This window comes from Xyrauchen texanus, chromosome 28, assembly GCF_025860055.1.
Source record: "Xyrauchen texanus isolate HMW12.3.18 chromosome 28, RBS_HiC_50CHRs, whole genome shotgun sequence".
NCBI classification, from domain to species: Eukaryota; Metazoa; Chordata; class Actinopteri; order Cypriniformes; family Catostomidae; genus Xyrauchen; species Xyrauchen texanus.
The window spans coordinates 37,835,058-37,856,689 of NC_068303.1; the positions used below are offsets into that span (position 1 = coordinate 37,835,058).

At 38.9% G+C, this 21,632-nt stretch overlaps 1 protein-coding gene across 3 annotated transcripts in view; it reads left to right on the top strand.

Moving 5' to 3' along the window:
- The window catches only part of gnpat (glyceronephosphate O-acyltransferase), a 120,049-nt gene that overhangs the window by 61,856 nt on the left and 36,561 nt on the right, over nucleotides 1–21,632 (top strand). For all 3 annotated transcript variants that reach the window (XM_052095509.1, XM_052095507.1, XM_052095508.1), the window contains 4 exons: nucleotides 4,173–4,300; nucleotides 4,527–4,602; nucleotides 5,016–5,167; nucleotides 18,142–18,272. In XM_052095509.1, the coding sequence (XP_051951469.1) occupies nucleotides 4,173–4,300; nucleotides 4,527–4,602; nucleotides 5,016–5,167; nucleotides 18,142–18,272 (487 nt within the window). The remainder of the gene's footprint in view (nucleotides 1–4,172; nucleotides 4,301–4,526; nucleotides 4,603–5,015; nucleotides 5,168–18,141; nucleotides 18,273–21,632) is intronic.

Sequence of the window (21,632 nt, forward strand, 5' to 3'; positions counted from 1 at the left end):
AAAAATGATAGTAAGTGACTGATCAAGTCTCATAAAATTCTACCCTGCAGATTGAGTATCTTGATTGAGAATCAAAAGGGGAAAAAGTTAGTCAAATTGTTGCCATATGAACCCAACAGTAATCTGGTTACAGTTGGCTTCTAACAACAACAATTTAACAATACTGAAGTAATACAGGAGTTCTTGACATGGCAGAGGCTGGCTTCAACACAATATTCAAACAAACCAGGAATACTTATTATAACAAGATTTATTATAATCAAACAGTAATGAACACTGCCAATACTAAATGAATATAACATAAGATGGAAATCCTAACTAAATGTGGAGCTACAGTCAGGTCCATAAATATTGGGACATCAACACAATTCTAATCTTTTTGGCTCTATACACCACCACAATGGATTTGAAATGAAACAAACAAGATGTGCTTTAACTGCAGACTGTCAGCTTTAATTTGAGGGTATTTACATCCAAATCAGGTGAACGGTGTAGGAATTACAACAGTTTGTATATGTGCCTCCCACTTTTTAAGGGACCAAAAGTAATGGGACAGATTAACAATCGTAAATCAAACTTTCACTTTTTAATACTTGGTTGCAAATCCTTTGCAGTCAATTACAGCCTGAAGTCTGGAACGCATAGACATCACCAGATGCTGGGTTTCATCCCTGGTGATGCTCTGCCAGGCCTCTACTGCAACAGTCTTCAGTTCCTGCTTGTTCTTGGGGCATTTTCCCTTCAGTTTTGTCTTCAGCAAGTGAAATGCATGCTCAATCGGATTCAGGTCAGGTGATTGACTTGGCCATTGCATAACACTCCACTTCTTTCCCTTAAACTCTTTGGTTGCTTTCGCAGTATGTTTCCGGTCATTGTCCATCTGTGCTGTGAAGCGCTGTCCAATGAGTTCTGAAGCATTTGGCTGAATATGAGCAGATAATATTGCCCGAAACACTTCAGAATTCATCCTGCTGCTTTTGTCAGCAGTCACATCATCAATAAATACAAAAGAACCAGTTCCATTGGCAGCCATACATGCCCACGCCATGACACTACCACCACCATGCTTCACTGATGAGGTGGTATGCTTTGGATCATGAGCAGTTTCTTTCCTTCTCCATACTCTTCTCTTCCCATCACTCTGATACAAGTTGATCTTTGTCTCATCTGACCATAGGATGTTGTTCCAGAACTGTGAAGGCTTTTTTTAGATCTAATCTGGCCTTCCTGTTTTTGAGGCTCACCAATGGTTTACATCTTGTGGTGAACCCTCTGTATTCACTCTGGTGAAGTCTTCTCTTGATTGTTGAGTTTGACACACATACACCTACCTCCTGGAGAGTGTTCTTGATCTGGCCAACTGTTGTGAAGGGTGTTTTCTTCACCAGGGAAAGAATTCTTCGGTCATCCACCACAGTTGTTTTCCGTGATCTTCCAGGTCTTTTGGTGTTGCTGAGCTCACCGGCGCATTTTCTTTTTAAGAATGTTCCAAACAGTTGATTTGGCCACACCTAATGTTTTTGCTATCTCTCTGATGGGTTTGTTTAGATTTTTCAGCCTAATGATGGCTTGCTTCACTGATAGTGACAGCTCTTTGGATCTCATATTGAGAGTTGACAGCAACAGATTCCAAATGCAAATAGCACACTTGAAATGAACTCTGGACCTTTTATCTGCTCCTTGTAAATGGGATAATGAGGGAATAACACACACCTGGCCATGGAACCGCTGAGCAGCCAATTGTCCCATTACTTTTGGTCCCTTAACAAGTGGGAGGCATATATACAAACTGTTGTAATTTCTACACCATTCACCTGATTTGGATGTTTGAAATTAAAAGCTGAAAGTCTGCAGTTAAAGCACATCTTGTTCGTTTAATTTCAAATCCATTGTGGTGGTGTATAGAGCCAAAAAGATTAGAATTGTGTTGGATGTCCCAATATTTATGGACCTGACTGTACATGCTAGTGTGTGTGTGTGTGTGTCTCGAGTCGGTAACAGGACACAAAATGGCGGACTAAACTCCTCGTGAGGAACTAGTCAAAATGGAGGGCTAGTCCGGAAAGGGCGGAGCCAACGATTATGTGAAGATGTAGGGGAAAGCAAGTTGGCTAGATCAGAACCAGCACAACGGAGCTAATACCACGTGCGGGTGATAATGAGCAGACACAAAGGAACTGAAAAGAAACAGGCGGGAGAATTTGAAAAACACCAGCCTGATTCATACATAAACCGCGGTGCTGCTCGCTCCGTGAATTTCAGTGTTTGTGAGAGAGAGAGAGAGAGAGAGCGAACAAACAGGGGTTCATGCAATTTAACAGAGGAGACACGCTGGTAACGGCGCAATTTGAATCGTTGATTCAGATTCAGTCAATAAATTAACATTTCCCCAAAAATGACGATCTCATAACTTTAAACAGCAATCAGTGATCGTAGTTAAATGTAAAGTTGTAAACAAAACATCAAACATTTAGCGATCGTGGTTAACATACAAATGTAAACAAAACATCAAACATTCAGCAATCAAATATATATGATTTAGGTTTATAAGTAAAGTCACAGTTTCTAAACTAAATCTGCCCAGATATCAAGCCTTACTTGTGAAATCCTGTGTGATTTCAGCAGGGTTGTCTGTTGGATTCCTGTTGCATTGAGTGGTCAGGAGAAAACAATCTGGATTCGGTCCTTGGTCTCACGCTCGTCAGCGAAAAAACGCATCTCTGTGTTGTTTCTCGGGTCCGGTGATCGCGAGAAACGCGAGAGGTAGTCAACGTTGAGGGAAAATGATTGAGAAGGGAAGCTGGTCGCCTTTTCCTTTTTCTATGTAAATTCACTGTTGTCTCAGAGTGAAGCTGAAATGAACCGGTTGTACACTACACGACTGGAACAAAGCTCAGTTAATCTTACTCTACTGTGGCCAAATGGTGAGGTTTAGAAAAACATGGTCTTTCTTTGTCCAGAAGGAGGGAAATTCCTTGGTGTAGATGTGTCTCTTTAGAGCGCAGCGAAGCTGTAGGTGTAACAGTCAGGCTGGATGCAGAGAGAGAGATCTCAAATGTGAGCGCTAGTTTTGTTAAGATGACGTCATCGGTCATAGGCCGCTTTTGACCAATGACGTCTGAGATTGAGTCCATGGGCGGGACTTCCGTCCGGCATTTTGGGAAACCATGTTCAATGTCTCACCTTTGATCATAGAACAAAGGGCCATGCTGTCCATTTTCAGTGGGGCAAGGCCCTACAGCAGTAAAAAAACTTTTAATATTTGGTTTGACTACCCTATGCCTTTCAAACTACACCTATTCTAGGTACACGTGCACACAGTTTTTCAAGGTTGTTGGCAGATATGTTGTTCCAAGCATCTTGGAGAATTTGCCACAGTTCTATTTATTTAGGCATTCTCAGTTGCTACTGACTATTCATGTCATCCCAGACAGACTAAATGATGTTGAGATCTGGGCTGTGTGAAGGCCATACCATCTGTTGCAGGACTGTATGTTCTACTTCTATTCTATTTGCAAAAGAAATGTTTGGAAATCTAAAATGTATATTTCCTTGACACACTAGAGCAGAAAATATAAAATAACCATCTTAAGACAAATGTTTTTGTTAAACATCTAATGTGCCTAAGATTTTTGCACAGTGCTGTACATCTTGTTAGAATGTACTTAAATTTAAAGTACCTGCACGTAATTACACTGTTGACCCACTGCTTAAATCTTACCCCTACCCTAACCATACCCCTAACTCAATATTGAATATGTGAATCTTGCGAGTTTTGCAGAGCAAAACGTATGTACACAAGTACATTTTATGTAATCCTTAATTTTTTCAAGTAAGTTCAAATTACTTTAAGACACTTAATATAAACAATATTAGAAAACTAGGTAGACTAATTTAGTACTGTACCATGGCTTTTTGGACATGTACCTTGGTAATATCATGGTTTTAAAATACTAATAATTCAGTACCACGGTCTATACCTGTACCATCTGCCACTGTGCTTTTTCAGTAAAAGTATGCAGACGGCATAACATGGTGCCAAAAGTTACATTTGAGTAGCAATTTCTTGTATAATTCAGATTTTAGCTGTAAATGAGCTTCAAACCATTGCTTAAATAAAATGTATAACTGTTTACGAATATAGAGTGCCTGAAGTGTCAATGTATCTGCAGATTTTATGAGTATGAAGTTTATCGGTGAGATGCTGCGGATGTCAGGAGCGTTTTTCATCCGCCGGTCATTTGGAGGAGATAAACTTTACTGGGCTGTGTTCTCGGAGTACGTGAAGACCATGCTGAGAGTAAGAGCTTTAAATATAATATGGAAGGACCTTCTATTTATTTATTTATTTTCATTTATTTTTTGTTTAATTCACTAGTTTGACCAAAATAATTTCTGTTGTACCAAATATCAGCAATGCAGACTACCTGCGTAAATGACTCATTACTAATATGCTTCCATAGTTTTTAGTTGTATAACTATTTTATTTAATTTTTTTTCCTGTCTGGTTCATGTCATACATTCAGAATGGATATGCCCCAATTGAGTTCTTCTTGGAAGGAACAAGAAGCAGAACATGCAAATCGCTCGCACCAAAGACAGGTAATGTACTTTTTTCTACTTTCATGACACTTTTTAGATTAGTAAAATTAGTACATTTTTTTTTTTTTCTACAATTTTTGGCCTTTTTTTTTTTAGCTGCACAAATAAATTCAAGGTTACAGGAAACTTTTTTTTTTTTTCTCTGCATTGCTAGTGCACAGGAAGTGTGAACTGCAAGCTAAATTAAATTTCACAGGATTTTCACAATTGCATTGTAGTCAATTATGGCAGACAGGTTAAAAACGGCCATTCAAAAGCTGTACAAAGCACAACAGTTGCACTGTTCATTGGGGTTATCAATCAAATTGAACCAAAGCAAATTTAGATGAATGAGAAAAGAAAAATGCTCTGACTTACTGAACACCGATTTGTGTCAGCTCTATCTCTTACACTTTCTTTTTTATCTCCCTCAGGGCTGTTGAACATTGTGATGGAGCCTTTTTTTAAAGGAGAGCTATTTGACATCAACCTGGTTCCTGTCAGCATCAGCTATGAGAGAATTTTAGAAGAATCTCTGTATGCCCGTGAGCTGCTCGGCGTCCCAAAGCCCAAAGAGTCGACCTCGGTACATGTAGCCTTCCTTTCCACACTCCATTTTTATTCAGCAGACAGATAACAACAAAATAGAGCAGAAATCTTAAAAGGAGAGTCACCCAATACATTTTTCTTTCTTGTGTTAATTGCAAAAAAACTGCTTGCTCTGCTCTTTTGCATACAAACAAAAGAAAAGTGGGCCAGGGCATCAAGGTAAGCTCGCTCGGTTGACGCGAGTGATTCACTCTTAGCTATCTTATCTATGGAGCTTGCATATTGTTGGAAGCCCTATTGATGCGCACGCATCCAGATATAGTAGGATAGAGTAGGTACAGTAGGATAGACGAGCGTACAACTCAAGATTGTGGTTCTGATGTCTTGCACATGAAAACCAGGCTTCAATCACGCTGCACAAATGCGTTTCAGTTGAATATTTAGCGTGCATTAACTGCTTAACGTGAGATGAATATACTTTAGGAAGCTCCGCAATAATCAACACGTACAATACTGTACTCAGTTCCACTCAACACCTGGGCACTTTTGAATAAAAATAGTTGGAGCTAGACTAAAATCATTCGGGCCTGAGAATGTTTTGCTATAGCAATGCCACTGCACAATAGACTCAAAGCAATGCAACAAAGAAAATAATACACACATAAGAAAAATATCCGATGCCAATAAACAGTTCTTGCAGAAAATATAAATGTTTTTACCTAATTAATGCGGAGTGCACCTTTTGACTTTGAGAATATTCTTTTGAGTGCTTAATTTTGAGGTGGTGAAACGGATTGATTACAAGTGATTATCGTCGTACGATGGTTTGCAGATGACCTTTTTCTGCATCTGCTTTTGTGAACCCAAAGCATAGATGTCACGCAACTGTTTAAATAACAAGCTCCTTTATATGTTACTGATCTGTTTGGGAGTCGTCCCGTTCTGTGAATGTCCTGGGACAAATATAATTGAGTAGTACGAGTGATCCTGCTCTGCACTCTCCTGTCTGCGGAGCACAAATATCGGGAAGCCCGCTGTACTGCAGGCACTTGTGTGCATCCCTGCTAAGGGTGTAACGATTTGCTTTGACAAAGATTCAGTTACGATTCTTTACCTAACGATGATGTGCATTGTGCAATCTGAAGTTTGGTCATGATTCAATTAATTATTTTGGAACGATTCATAATAATAATTTTAAAAAATATATGCTGAAAAAGATTCAATTTAGAATCTTATTTAGTCAGCACTAGAGTCACATATGCATTTAGGACCAAGGAGGTTTGGTTTATATGTATTGGTTTATATATATTAACAAAAAATGCATTGCATGAAATGCATTAGTGTTACAACCCGGCTCTAAGGCTGAACGTGCAAGGTGCCATTTATTTTAAGAAACAAACAAGCCAACAAATGTTATGTGTAAGTGATAATCGGTATAAACAAAAATCAGTCGTGTCTGCAAGTGTGTTGGGCAAATGTAGTGCAGGATGTCTAAATGTGTAGCACAGCAAAGAAATGGAGAGAGACAAAATGCGCAAAATGGGAGTAATATGCTGGTAGATAATATCCATGTTTAAATCGAGCTGGGTCATAGAATGAAAAATGATCTATTAGTTGCGGTTATACACTGGATGTGGTAAAAGGAGACGCCTCTGCTTGTCAGTCTGGTTCACATCAATGTCATCGGTTTTTCAAGCAGGACTGCGAAAGATTATTTTTTTCACGGCTGACTCGTGTCTTTGACCAATCACAGGTGACTCTAGTCAACTGATTAGTTTGCTTCAGAACAATCTGAAATCACTCCCTATTCCCTTTAGCATTCACTATACACAGAATCTGAATGAAAATAGTCACTCGTTCATTCATTCTATGTCTGCCCATCAATCACATTTACCCAGATGAGCCAAAATAATATGCCCACTAACAGGTGAAGCAAACAATGTTGATCATCTCCTAACAAGGCGACATGTTAAGGTCTGGGTAGATGAGATGGTAAGTGAAAAATCAGTTCTTGTTGTCAGTGTGTTGAATGCATGAGAAATTTTGGCAAGGGCCAAATTTTAATGGCTAGACTACTGGGTCAGAGCATCTCTGAAATGGCATGGTTTGTGAGGTGCTCCCAGTCAGCATTGGGGAGTACCTACTGGCAGTGGTCCGATGAGGGACAAACTACAAACCGGCGAGAGTGTTGGGCGCCCAAGACTCATCGATGCATGAGTGAAACGAAGTCTATCCCTTCTGGTCTGAACTGACAGAAGGTCTACTGTGGCACAAGTCACAGAAAATGTTATTGATGGCTGCGGGAGAGAGAGAGACGTGGGGGCCATGTGAGGTTCGGATGTGGGAAGGACTAGCTCTGTGCACTTTGCTAGTTTTAACATTATTAATGTCATTTGAGATTCAGTACATTCTGTTTCATTAATGTTCTAGGAAGACAATATGTCTGGGCTCTTGGACATTAACATGCACAAGCAGACAACCCACGAGGTGGTTACAAGAGTGTGGGATGTCGAGAAATGGATTGATTATCTGTAGTCATCATTTACATTTTTATGCATTTGGCAGACGCTTTTATCCAAAGCAACTTACAGAGCCCTTATTACAGGGACAATTTCCCCGGAGCAACCTGGAGTTTAAGTGCCTTGCTCAAGGACACAATGGTGGTGGCTGTGGTTGAACCGACAACCTTCTGCTTAACAGTTTAGTGCTTTAGCCCACTACGCCACCACCACCACCCTCTCACTCATCAGAGAGGGTATTATCTGTGAATTGTTGGAATTCCCGAGACTGAAGCGGGTCAAGAAATGGTGAAATTCCTGGATGGGCTCTTTTCGAGTCTGCTCGACATAGCAGGCCATAAGATGGAAATTGAGTGAGCTCACAGTTCGAGGCCCCGATCAATTCTGGCCAAATTTCTGAGATGTTATGCAAGGCGAGGAATAAAGGAAGGCTTTTTTTGAAGAACCACAGTATTTTCTTGCTCCCAGATATTGCGAATTCAACGAGAGAAACGCGATCAATTCAAGGAATGCAAGAAACTTGTACATCAACAGAAGGTTGCTTTTGCAATGATGCTCCCGGCCAAATTGAGAATAAATGCTAAGGATGGCTGTAAAATATTTACATGTCCCCATCAAGCGATGTACTTCATAAAGTCAATGAACTAAGTTATTTGTGGTACTCACTGAACATTCACTGTCCGAAGAAACTGTGTACCTTGTTTTGTTTCTTTTTGTGCTGGTTCTATCTATTTGGCTTTTTTCTGTTCTGGGGGTGGGGGTTTGGGGTTTGATTGGTGAACTAATGTTGGAATATGTTCATATTGTTTATAATTTAGTTTTTGAGTGACTCTTAAAAAGGACAAAGATCCAAGCAAGTGTAAGAGTTACTGATCCAATAGTAAAATTGGGGATGTCCCGATAACATTCACTTCCGATACCGATGCTGCAGTTTTGGCTATTTGCCGATAACTATATCAGTCAGATATTTTTTTGTTCTTGAACTACTACTGCTGCTGCTACTACTACTAATAATACAATATATGGAAGCACTTTGCTCAATTAGCCACCGAAAAACATCTCGCTCAAATGGAGTACAAATAATTCTCCAGTATGTAGTCCACAACAAAAGTTGATTATGAAAGACTGCCACCCTTTAGTCAAACACTACGAAAACGCAAAAAAAAAAAAAAAACAGGTACGGCAGCACTTAAAGCTACCAACAGGTTTAAAGTTAAAACAATTTAAATGGCAGCATTCAGCTTTGTAAATAAACAAATAAATACAAAAATATCCCTTACAGTGCAGCTATATGCAAATCACAGTAGTAATAACAAAATAGCACCTTTGCCTTCATGTTTTTTGCATTGTCCCTTAAAACTACATGGACTTTTTATTAATCTTCCATTCACGCAGCATCTCCTCAATGGCTGCCATAATAGAATCTCCTGTGTGCAAGCCACGAAACTCTCGGGCATGCAACACCGCTTTATGTTGTGATGGATGGTATCGGATCATATTTTTTTCTCCCCTCCGATCTCCAATCTAGCGTTCTGGGCCAGTATTGGCCATATACCAATGATATGGATCGGATAGGGACATCCCTAGTTAAAATATTGTAAAAAATTTGGGCTAATCGATTAAGTTATGACATCTCTTGTACATGTAGATCAAGTGGGGTTTATTTGGGGTCGCTGCTCTTCTGATAACATTAGGCGTTTCATCAATATCATGTGATCAGTGGCGAATGGTTTGAGTGATGTAGGCAGGTGGGCTAGACCTACCCAAGATTTTTTTTATTATTATGCGTTCGGTATCAGACATATGGCTCATTGGTCACTTCCACCTGAAAGAGCTTCTCCCTGGTTTTTTATTGAACAGGAAGTTCTTGCCCCAATTTTTCCATTGCAAAGCCTTTCTATCAATCTAACCGGAGAAGTTAAATTGCACCCCGTTATCTCGCATTTGCACTCGGTATGGACAAAAGTGTCCAGTGTTTAGTTCAGATATTTATCTAAATGTTGCCTTGAGCTTATTGCTGAACCCTAAACATGTATTAATATGTCCCCTTTCTGCTGATCTGAGTGGATTGTGAGGGGGGATACTACACTCTGTGACCTATATGAGAGTAGTGTTTTGAGATCTTTGAAAATTTGTTTCAACATTTTGGGATCCCCAAATCTCCGTTTTTTTTTTTGTTTTTTCAGCTGCACTACTTTTAGCATTCACCCCCTAAAGCAGCTGATACTATGAGAGTGGGGATTACTGCTTTTGGAAAAGGTCACAAGGCATCGGAGTCTGGAGGATGGAACCTGAACCATTCAAGAGATTATGGGAGAAAGATTTAAACTTGGAATTGGAGGAGGGAGAGTGGGCTAGGATTCTAAAAACAGGAAGACTGCATCTAGAGACGCAAGGGTGCGCCTTATGCAATTCAATATTTTACATCGATTCTATTGGACCCCCTCTAGATTGTATAGTCTTGTTCTTTCCACCCTTGCAGGTTTTCAATGGTAGACCTCACAAAAGTTCCATCCGCTATCTTGATGTTGTCATTGGTCGACTTGTTCTTTCCACTCTTCCCGTCTCTTGAGCGTTTGTTACAGTCTTGAACTCTTGCAGCTTCCTCGAGATCAGCTGCTATGTTATTCCAGTAGGCTTCTCGTTCCATTATCATCTGTCGAACTTCTCGGTTCAGGTGCCCGTATTGCTTGATCTACGTGTTTGGCTTGCTTTTGCTTGTCCACCAGGTTCAGGCATTCCTCCGAGATCCACGGCTGCATCTGGCAGCGGTATGGTGGGCAGAGAGGAGCTGCACTTTCTATGATCCCTTGTGATATCTGTTGTTCTTCGTCGTCCAAAACATCCGACTAAGCTAGCCCAGCAAATTTGTTGGAGAGGGCATTTTGGATCCATAAGATGCATCCAATTTGGCTTGGCTGATGATGGTGCCTTGTGCTTTGCCCATTGAAGTCGCTGTTGCAGCTGTTCCCACACCGAACCTGCCCAACGTCCCTTCCGGTACTATCCGTACCAACATCCAGGGATCGTACCCAGAGCATCTTGTAGCTGGGTGTAGAAGTCATCCTTCATGTTGTCTGGGCTGACATCGGTGGGCTCTTAGATGGAGTCTGTGCGTCGTGACTGCCGTCGATGGTCAGGATTGCCAGACGGTTTGAAAATGGTTGGAAGGCTATCACGCTTTGTGTCGTCCTGCTGTCAACCTTGATCCCAAGACCACCATGTCTCTTGTCGCCACTGGAATAGTGTAATATCATAATTTCATTGCTTTCTGGCACGCGGATGGTCGTAGTTCCGGAGCCAGTGAGTCAAAGTTCAGGTAATGCAGCAATCAAAATTTTGTAATTCGTAAGTTCTGGGGCAATGACCTCTTTCTGCCCAACGTGATGTCCTGTCTGTACATTCCACGCAGCGATTCGAATTTCCATGCTGGCGCATCGGTCCCCCTGGATGCAGTTGCATGAGCGCATGAATTTGATCCATTTTCCATTTGGTTTCTTGCCTGGTTTTACAGACCCTTGGCGGGAGACCAACACTCCTCCTTTCTCAGCCGTCCATGGCGGAGTTTCAACTGTAGGTGGGAGGAGTTCACTGGTGACCGAGACCTGTGGAGGCAGGAACTAGACAGAGCCTCTACAGCGGATAAACTAAGTTGATGCTGGCAGCTGTCTGTTTCTGCCTGTGTTGCATTGACTGATTTCTTCAGAGGCTGGCAGCTGAAGAAAGCAGTCAATGCTGTAAAAACAAGACTACCACTCCAGCAAACACAGGATTGATATGTGGTCATTGCAGTAGACTCTGCTACTGAACCATGCTGCACTCAAGAACCCCATGGTGCAGAACTATAGTCTCTCGAGACAGGAGGCATTGGAAATGTGGCAGGGCTTCATGTGAGACTGAGAATTTAAGAAACATGGATAAGGTTATGGCATTAATAAGGTCATGAAATGGAGAATCCAATTTTCCTCTTTTTACTTATTAGAGGTAACTATTCCATAAAAACAAATCAAACCCTTGGTCCCGCCCGCTGGTGCGCAATTGAAGTCAAGAGTGCAGGCCTTCCGTGGTTAACTATTACCAACATATTACTAAATTGTGACTATTTTGGTGCAAAGAAACTTTAAGAACATTATCAGTGGACCACAGGGAAGATAATGTATTAAAAAGAAAAATAGCATTTCATGACCCCTTCAATACCTGTCTCCCAATCAAATTCAGTGACGTTAACCCTCTGGGTTTGACGGAAGCGCCGGCGCGTCCTGCTGGATGTTTTCGTCATTACAGCGGAAACAACTTAAAGTTACTTAAAATAATTTTGGGGTATACATATAAGTGTAAGACGTCATTAGAGACTATAAAGGGTCTACTTTTATTTGTGTACACTCACAATAACAACAAAACCTTGTGCTTTTATAAAATAAAGAAAATAAAAAGGGTGAGCTGTAAGCAGTCTCTGGGTTTGCGAGCATATTTCGGAAACACGTCACAAAAATTTACTGAAACTCTGCGAATACTTATCACACAAACGTGAAACAAATGTCTACTTTTAAATAAAACAATTCAAATTTAAAACGAATATTCTTCTGCAATGCAATCTGTATGAAAACGATGTACGTTTTACTGGTTCATCTAATTATCTCTAATGTGATCACATCCACCAGCAGAGCCCGCAATTCATACGCTAATGTGCTGAGGCGATCAATGCAAATGGTACACGCCCCGACTGTGCCTTAAAAACAACAAAAGTTAGTTCATTTTTCTGTGCATTTGAAAGATCACAAGATACACAGGCAAGGAAACTCTTGGATAGTGACGAAGAGTTAACATTTTCCTCAGAAGAAGAGCGGGACTCCGATGAATTTTTGTATTTTGAAGAGAGACTTGATCCAGCCGAGGATACAATTTTGGACAAGTCATTTAGTTTTCATTTGTTGACATGCTATTTTATATAAACATGTACATATTTTACTAGTGGGACTGTTTGCAGACTGCAGAGTATTGACATTTGAAAAATGTTACATTTTAAATGCTGTTTCGGCTAAAGCAGGTATTTAAAATGTATGCTGTATGATATAAATATATGTAATATGATATAAAAATAATATGAATGTATAATTATATTTTATCTAGTGTTTATGCTGCCTCATTATCATCAACAAAGCTTGTGCTTGCAAATATGTGTTCGGGTTAAATGAGTAAAATGCACTTTAAATATGCCCATCTTTTAATGATTTCTGAAGGATCATGTGACACTGAAGACTGCAGTAATGATGCTGAAAATTCAGCTTTGATCGCAAATTGCGTTTTACAATATATTCAAATAGAAAACTGTTCTTTTACATTTTTTTAAATACAGTTTTTACTGTATTTTGGATTAAATAAATGCAGCCTTGGTGAGCAGAAGAGACTTCTTTTAAATGGTAGTGCAGGTCTAAAATTAAGTAAAGTCTTTAAGTAAAGAAAATGTATAGTCAGATTACTTTTAACTTAAAACTTGATTTTGATCATTAATTCTCCTCCTATTCATTCTCTTTCTGTCACATTCCTCATTGATAGGCCCAGGGAAGGGGTCTTTTGTCTCCTCAGGTGTGAATTACAATCCATATTCATGATCATTCATGCTTCCTCGCATATGACATTTCTAACACTAAAAGTGTCTTACAAAAGTTAAATTACTATATTGTTTCGTATGAATGAATGATCAGGATGGTTTTCACATCATTTTGTAGCAAAAACTCTAGGCTACAAGATCAAGTTCTCAAAAGGCTTGTGGACAAATGTTTAGTATGTGTTATATGACCTTATTTCAATGACTTAATATCTTTTTCAAAAACCATGCATAAAGGTTATTTTCTCAAAAATACAAACCTGTACATACATGTTGCTCACATATTATTGTAGCCTAGTTTGTGCTGAATACAGTGTTATCAGACTTAAGCCATTAATGTGTTTTTAAGCAACTGAAAAAAGCACAAATGTCAAGGCATGTCAAAACTTCTCCAAGGCCCAAAATACCCTCAGACCCCAGAGGGTTAATCTCGCATTTGGTGGCATTTGGCCTTTGGTCGCCCAAGCAAATTCAGTGATGTTAATCTCACATTTGGTAATTCATAAGTGCTTAATAAGCTTCTCATCTGACATACGCATCTGTGTTTCATGTGAGCGTCTCTGGAGCACTAAAATTAGTCCAGCAGGCTTCCCGATATATTAACATTAGAGGGCAGAGTGGAATCACCCATGCTACGCAATCATTTTTGACTCTGGAAACCCCCTGAAAAAACATCTTCACGGAACAGGATGACTCAAAGTCAAGAAAATGAAGAGGAGCTTGTTATTAAAATAGGTGTGACATCTGTGTGTAGAAAAGCAAACAGGGAGCAGAAAAATTGAATCCGCAAACAGTCAAGTCAATTTTATTTGTATAGCGCCTTTCACAACACACATCGTTTCAAAGTAGCTTTACAGAATATCAGCATTAACAGACGATAAAACTGTAATGTCTATTAAGTCGATTAATCATCATTGTGTAATTTCGATAAAATACGATTTAAGTGTTTAAAAATAATTAAATGATAATTGTATTAATAACCCCAGTGAGCAAGCTGTAGGCGACTGTGGCAAGGAACACAAAACTCCATAAGATGTTGATTAATGGAGAAAAATAACCTTGGGAGAAACCAGACTCACTGTGGGGGCCAGTTCCCCTCTGGCTAACATTTTGAATGTAATGTAAATATTAATTATGTATAGTTAAAATCATGGTTTAAAATTATTAAACTAAGTGTTAAGGGTCAGTGATTAAACATCGATTGTGTTTGAACTGTAAGATTAATGACCAAAGTCTTTGAAGTCCATCTTGATTAATTGCAGAAGTTCACATAGATGCAATTGTCCTTGTTAATTGGCTGATGAAGGCTTTTGTTGGCAATAGTTAGTCTAAGCATTTCATTTCAAGATCGTAGTCCATCTATAGACCGAGGTGATGCAGGTTGGAGTTGGCATAATTTCATCCTCTGAAGTCCGTCATAATAGATTGAAGTGATGTTTGGCTGGCACCGGCTGCATTTAGTCATCATCATTCTGCGACATGTAGCAGTGGAGTCCAACATGAAGCAGGAATGGTGCTGGATCCAGCCGGTTCTGGTGACCTCAGGATAGGAGACCCGAGGTTGAGACAGGGAAACAAATAAAAAGATGTAAGCCTAGATGCCATTTAATTTATTGCAGAGTAAGAGATCATGCTCAATGTTTCTGGTTTCTGGTTCCGGCAGACCCAACTAAAGCAGCCTAATTGTGGGTTGGAGGATAAATTAGGTGTATGCCTGGCTAAATAGATGAGTCTTTAGTCTAGACTTAAACTGAGAGAGTGTGTCTGCATCTTGAACAGTGTTTGGGAGACTATTCCATAGTTTAGGAGCCAAATATGAAAAGGATCTTCCTCCTTTAGTGGATTTTGATATTCTAGGAACTATTAATAGGCCAGAATTTTGCGATCTTAATGAACGTGTTGGAATATAGCGTGTTAGAAGATCACTTAAGTACTGCGGAGCTAGACCATTCAAAGCTTTGTACGTAGTTAACAGAATTTTAAAATCAATACGGAATTTAACAGGTAGCCAATGTAACGATGATAAAATGGGGCTAATATGATCATATTTCTTGGTTCTCGTCAGCACTCTGGCTGCTGCATTTTGAACCAATTGAAGTTTATTTATTGATCTTGCTGGACATCCTCCCAGTAATGCATTACAATAATCTAGTCTTGAGGTGATGAACGCATGAATTAGTTTTTCGGCATCAGCAACCGAGAGCATATGCCTTAATTTAGCAATATTTCTTAGGTGGAAGAATGCTGTTCTACAAACGTTTGTAATTTGATTTTCAAAGGACAGATTGGTATCAAATAGAACACCTGAGTTCTTCGCTGTTGAAGATGATGTAACAGTACATCCATCTAGAGACAAATTATATTTTAGTGGCTTATTTTTAGAGTTTTTTGGTCCAATAATTAGAACCTCTGTTTTGTCAGAATTGAGTAGAAGGAAATTTCTGGCCATCCAATCTTTTATTTCATTAATACACTCTGCTAATTTTGAGAATTGTGAAATCTCATCAGGTTTTGAAGAAATATAAAGTTGTGTATCGTCAGCATAGCAGTGGAAACTTATTCCACGATTCCTGATAATATCTCCCAGGGGAAGCATATACATGGAGAAAAGCAGAGGCCCTAAAACTGATCCCTGTGGCACTCCATATTTTACTTTTGTTTGGATTGACAATTCCTCATTTACATAGACAATGTGGTAGCGGTCTGCTAAATATGACCTAAACCATGCTAATGCCACTCCACAAATTCCAACATAATTCTCTAGCCTATTCAAGAGAATGTCGTGATCTATCGTGGTCGAATGCAGCACTAAGATCTAAAAGCACTAGAAGAGAAATGCAGCCGCGATCAGATGATAAGAGCAAGTCATTTGTAACTCTGATAAGTGCAGTCTCTGTACTGTGATGAGGCCTAAATCCTGATTGAAATTCTTCATATATACTATTTCTCTGTCGAAATGAACATATTTGGGAGGATACTACCTTTTCTAATATTTTTGACATAAACGGGAGATTTGAAATCGGTCTATAATTAGCAAGTTCTCCAGGATCAAGTTGTGGCTTCTTAATTAGCGGTTTGATAATTGCCATTTTAAAGTTTCTTGGGACATGTCCTAAGCATAGCGAGGAGTTAATGATATTAAGAAGAGGTTCTGATATTACAGGAGATACCTCTTTTAAGAGCTTAGTTGGTATAGGATCTAACAAACAAGTTGTGGCTTTTGATGTTTCGATAAGTTTTGTTAGCTCTTCATGACCTATGATAGCGAAGGATTGAAGTTGCACATGAGGGAAATTATTCGACATTGTTTTCTGGGGTGCTATGACAGATGATTGCATAATTCCAATTTTATTTCTGATTATTTCAATTTTATCTGTGAAGAAATTCATGAAGTCATTACTCTTGAGCTGTGACGTAATATCTGGTTCTGTTGAGGCTTTATTCCTAACCAATTTAGCCACAGTACTGAATAAACATCTAGGATTGTTGTGGTTATTTTCTGAGTTTACTAAAATATGCTGACCTGGCAGCTTTGAGTGCGTGTTTGTAGCTACAGACACTATCCTTCCATGCACCCTGAAATACTTCTAATTTTGTATTTTTCCACATGCGCTCCATTTTCCGAGCTGCTCTCTTGAGAGCATGAGTGTGATCATTGTACCATGGTGCAGGGCTTATTTCTTTAATTTTCTTTAATCGAAGTGGGGCGACAACATCAAGGGTGCTAGAGAAGACTGCATTTAAATTTTTTGTTATTTCATCAAGTTCTTCTGGGCTTTGGGGTTTATTGAGTATATGAGATAGATCTGGAAGAGTATTAGTGAAACTATCTTTAGTGGTCGAAAGAATGGTTCTACCTGAACGATAGCGTGGTGTAGATTGAGTAACATTATCTGATTGCAGCATGCAAGAGACGAGGTAATGATCCGAGATGTCATCGCTCTGTTGCAGAATTTCTATATTATCAACATCAACTCCATATGAAAGAATTAAATCTAGCGTATGATTATGGCGATGAGTTGGTCCTTTTACATTTTGTCTGACTCCAAGAGAGTTGAGAATATCGATAAATGCTAATCCCAATGTATCATTTTCATTATCTATGTGAATGTTGAAGTCACCAACAATTAAGGCTCTATCTACAGTAACTACAAGATCTGATAAAAAATTTGCAAATTCACTAAGGAAATCTGAATAACACTGAATAATAATCATTCATAGTACAAGCAATCTGTTTTACCACCTCAAATGAAGCTCACCCAAGAATATTATGAAAGCCAAAAGATGCACTCCACATTAATTCACTCATCTTTTTTTTTGCAAAATGTGTTTATTTAATATTGTTTTTCTGCAAGAAGTGTATACATAATTTTGGTTATTTTCGGCAAGATGTGTTTTTAATGCATTATGCTTTATATTTTTTGCATTGCTTTGGGAAGATCTTGAGTTTCTTGAGGAAATTTTATAATAATTATTATATTGGTCAACAACATATCAGATTGAGATGTGGCATTATATAAAATTTTGCATTATGGTAAGAATAATTTAAAACCAAGTTGAGTGTTTCATGATTTCATGGTATCAAAATCTCTATTGGTTGACACTTTATATTGTCACATATATTGTCATATTGGCCAGTCCTACAGTGTAAATTCTGCCAAACTTTTGTGTTCAATTAAAAAAAAAAAAGAAAATCAAACATAGTTGAAATAACATGAGTATGAGTAAATGGCTGAATTTTTATATTTGGGTGAACTTTTCCTTTAACTGCCTAAGCTGCAGCCTTGTGGAAAATCACATTGCAAGGCTGTCCCATTAAAATGCTACTTGTTGATTCTTTTTGTGGTGAAACATTCATTTCTTATGTCTGTTACTTTCTCTCAGGGTCTTTTGAAGGCCCGGCGGGTCTTGAGTGAGGACTATGGCAGCATGCATGTGTACTTTGGTCATCCTGTATCAGTCCGCAGTCTGGCAGAGGGAAAAATAATCCGATCTCAGTATAACCTGCTGTCCAGGTACCACACCTGCAGTCAGACAGTAGTGCTTTAGGCACATTCACTCATAACAAGTCTTTAAATTGAAACAATGCATTGCTTCAACACTAGATATGAACCAGGTCTTCACAGCAGATATGAAAATTCAGATACAAGATTTCTTTGCCCAGAGATTGTTTATTACAGCAGGGTTGAAAAAAGTCCACATTGAAAATGTAAGAATCAAAATGTAATTTAAACCTCGAAGTTAACAAAGTTTTAGGAATTAGAAAAATTGTACATGATATTGATGAAACGCCTTGTGTTTTCAGAAGAGCTACAGCCCTGAATAAACCCCACCTGATCTATATGTATAAGAGAGGTCATAACTTAATTGGTTTAGCCAGAATTTTTGACAGTATTTTAACATCTAGCTGGATCCATCAAAAGTCTCCTCCCAATATTATATTAAGAGAGGTGCCAGTGGCTTGCAACATCCCTTCAAGATCTATAAAAAAAAAAACCTGATCATCAGTGTTGGGTGTTTAAATATTAGCCAAAATCAAACTTTGCCCCTTTGTTTCTGCTAAAACTATGACTCCTCCTAATTTATCTTTTAATCTGTTTGAGATATTTCAATTGTTGATGTTTACTTATCAATGTAATGATAGACCACATTCCAACATTAGTGCAACGATCAAACCCCGAACTTACCCCTAACCAATCAAACAGAAAATAAAAAATGTGTGCATTAACCCCAGTTGGATACACCAACTGACGTCAATCCCTCTAAACTCAAACAGTCCTGTACAACGAGAGTTCCCAAAACAACTCTGCTGTCAGATTGCTCCAGTCCGGTTCTTCTAGAAAAATTGTGAGAGGCAATTTCACAACAGAAAATAATCTATAAAACAAACTCCATCCATAAACGCAAAGAATGTGCAGATTCATCCAGAAACGGTCCTGAAGGTGTGTTATTCCACAAAACAAATTCCCATGGGCTAGGCGGAACCAACACAAAAAGACACAAAATAGGCGCTCCGTTTCCTCAGACAATCAAGAGAATGATCAGAGAGTCGGGCTCACTCTGCATTGACTTTATAAAGGACATTGCTTGCTGAGGCATGTAAATATTTTGCGACCATCCTTAGAATATATTCTCAGTTACGCCGGGAACATCAGTGCAAAAGCGAACTTCCGTTGATGTAAGAGTTTCTTGCATTCCTTGAATCAATCACATTTCTCTCTTGTCAAATTCTCAAAGTCTGGGAACAATAAAATGCCTTGGTTCTTCCAAGAAAGCCTTCCTTTACTACTCGCCTTGCGTAACATGAGATCTTTATCGGATGATCTCAGAAATTTGGCGGATCTCCGAGCCGGATCTCCGAGCCGGAATTCTATGAGCTTATGGCCTATTACGTCGTGCAGACTCGGGAAGTGCCCGTCCAGGAATTTCAGCATATCTCAGCCGCATTCGTTCTTAGAAATTCCAACAATTTGGGTGTGGTTTCACCAGTTACGATTCTCAAGGTCTTCCAATTTTTCCCAAACAAACTCCAAGTCCGCCTTTGACGCTAGTGGGTTAACAGCTAATTTCCTCTCCGATGACTCCAGATAATCGATCCATTTCTCATCATCCAACACTCTTCTAACCAACTTGGTGAATTTCGTCTCCATGGCAGTGATCGATCGACATATTACAGCAAGATCCTTCAAGTCAGCAAAGAACTATGTCAGCATTGCCGTCATGTTCGACAGTTGATGCTGGATCTCCTCCACCACACTAGTTGAATTGAGTCCCGGGCTTTCGGCCTGTAGCTCAGGGGCTTCAGCTTGAGCATGTAAGTGTCTTTTAATGACTTCATAGTCAGAGGATTTTGAATTCTTTGACATATTGTCTTCATAAAACAGTTAAGAATCTTACAGGATTATGACACAAGTATTAAAACTATCAAAGTGCCCAGAGCTCGCCATTCACACTTCCGAACCTCGCATGGCGCCACGACTCTCCAAGTGTTATGGATCTTAATCCCACTGAGCTTTTGTGGGATCAGCTACAAGGTGCGTGACAAGTGCCCTACGAGGCAGCCACATCTATGGCAAGTGCTACAGAAAGTGTGGGGTAAAATGTCACCTGAGGATCTGGACAAACTGACGGCTAGAATGCCAAGGATCTGCAAAGCTGTCATTGCTGCATGTGGAGGATTTTTTAAGAGATTTTTTTTGGATAGTTTAAATTCTGAACACATTATTTTTTCAAATTGTAATAGTATTTTTCACATTATTAATGTCCTGACTATACATGGTGATCAGTTGAATGACACTTTGGTGAATAAAGTACCAATTTCTTTCCATAAGAGCAAAATCTTTATATATATCTCTATATCTTGTTGTCTGTCTTCACTGACTAATAGCTTTTCCCTGTCTAATAATCCCTGAGGGCTATTTAAAAGTGCGCTAATAATCCATAGCAACGAGGTCAACTCCGCCTTACTCTTATTTTAAGATTTCCTTAGTAAAACTTGCTCTTAGCAGTTTTTTTTTAATATGTTTTAAGCAAAAATGTCTAGATTGGTGTTGGAGAGTCTAATGGACTATTAGGCTCTGACTCTACTTCTATTAGCCGTAAACACCCCTGTGTGTCTGTTAGGACACAAGTAATGAGAAAACAACATTTAGACATGTTGCATTCAGATAAAGTATTAATGGGTACATATTTTGATAACTGTCAATGTTCAATCCAAAATACAAGCATATTTACTTTCACAGTTAAATAACAGAAACTCAATTTACAAATATAATTTGCCATTAAAGGTCAACAGGATTATAGGTTCTTCCAAGGAATTACTCGAATATTGATGTTATTATCAAGAAACCCAAATCAGTGTACAAACAAACTATTAGTACAAATAAACCTCATCCAACTGAATAATACAGATTAACTCTTCTGTTGTATCATTGTTACAGGTTATAGGCAGATTACAAAGTAAACCATAATATTTAACACTATCCATCACAGATTGAGTGACACCTGAATGCCTGAGTGCAAAAAGTTAACTAATACTTCCAGTACAGTTAAAACATAACGAAACCAAAGAACACTTACTTTATTGTCATGTACTAACACTTTGAATCACCAACAAACATTAAAATAACAGGCAAACTTTCATCCACACCACTGCAGTCCTCTCCGTATAACACAATGGCTCAGCCAAAAGCAAACTAACACAATAATGCCTTCTACAGGAAGGGTAAGGAATTGCAACTCTTATAATAATAAAAGTCTTGCAGTAAAAGTCTCTTTATTTGTGGAGTCTTTTATACAATAGGAACTCTTTGGAGAACTCAAAGTGGTAAGATAAAAGAAATTGTGAAGACTGGCCCAGATTCTTCAGTGCTGAC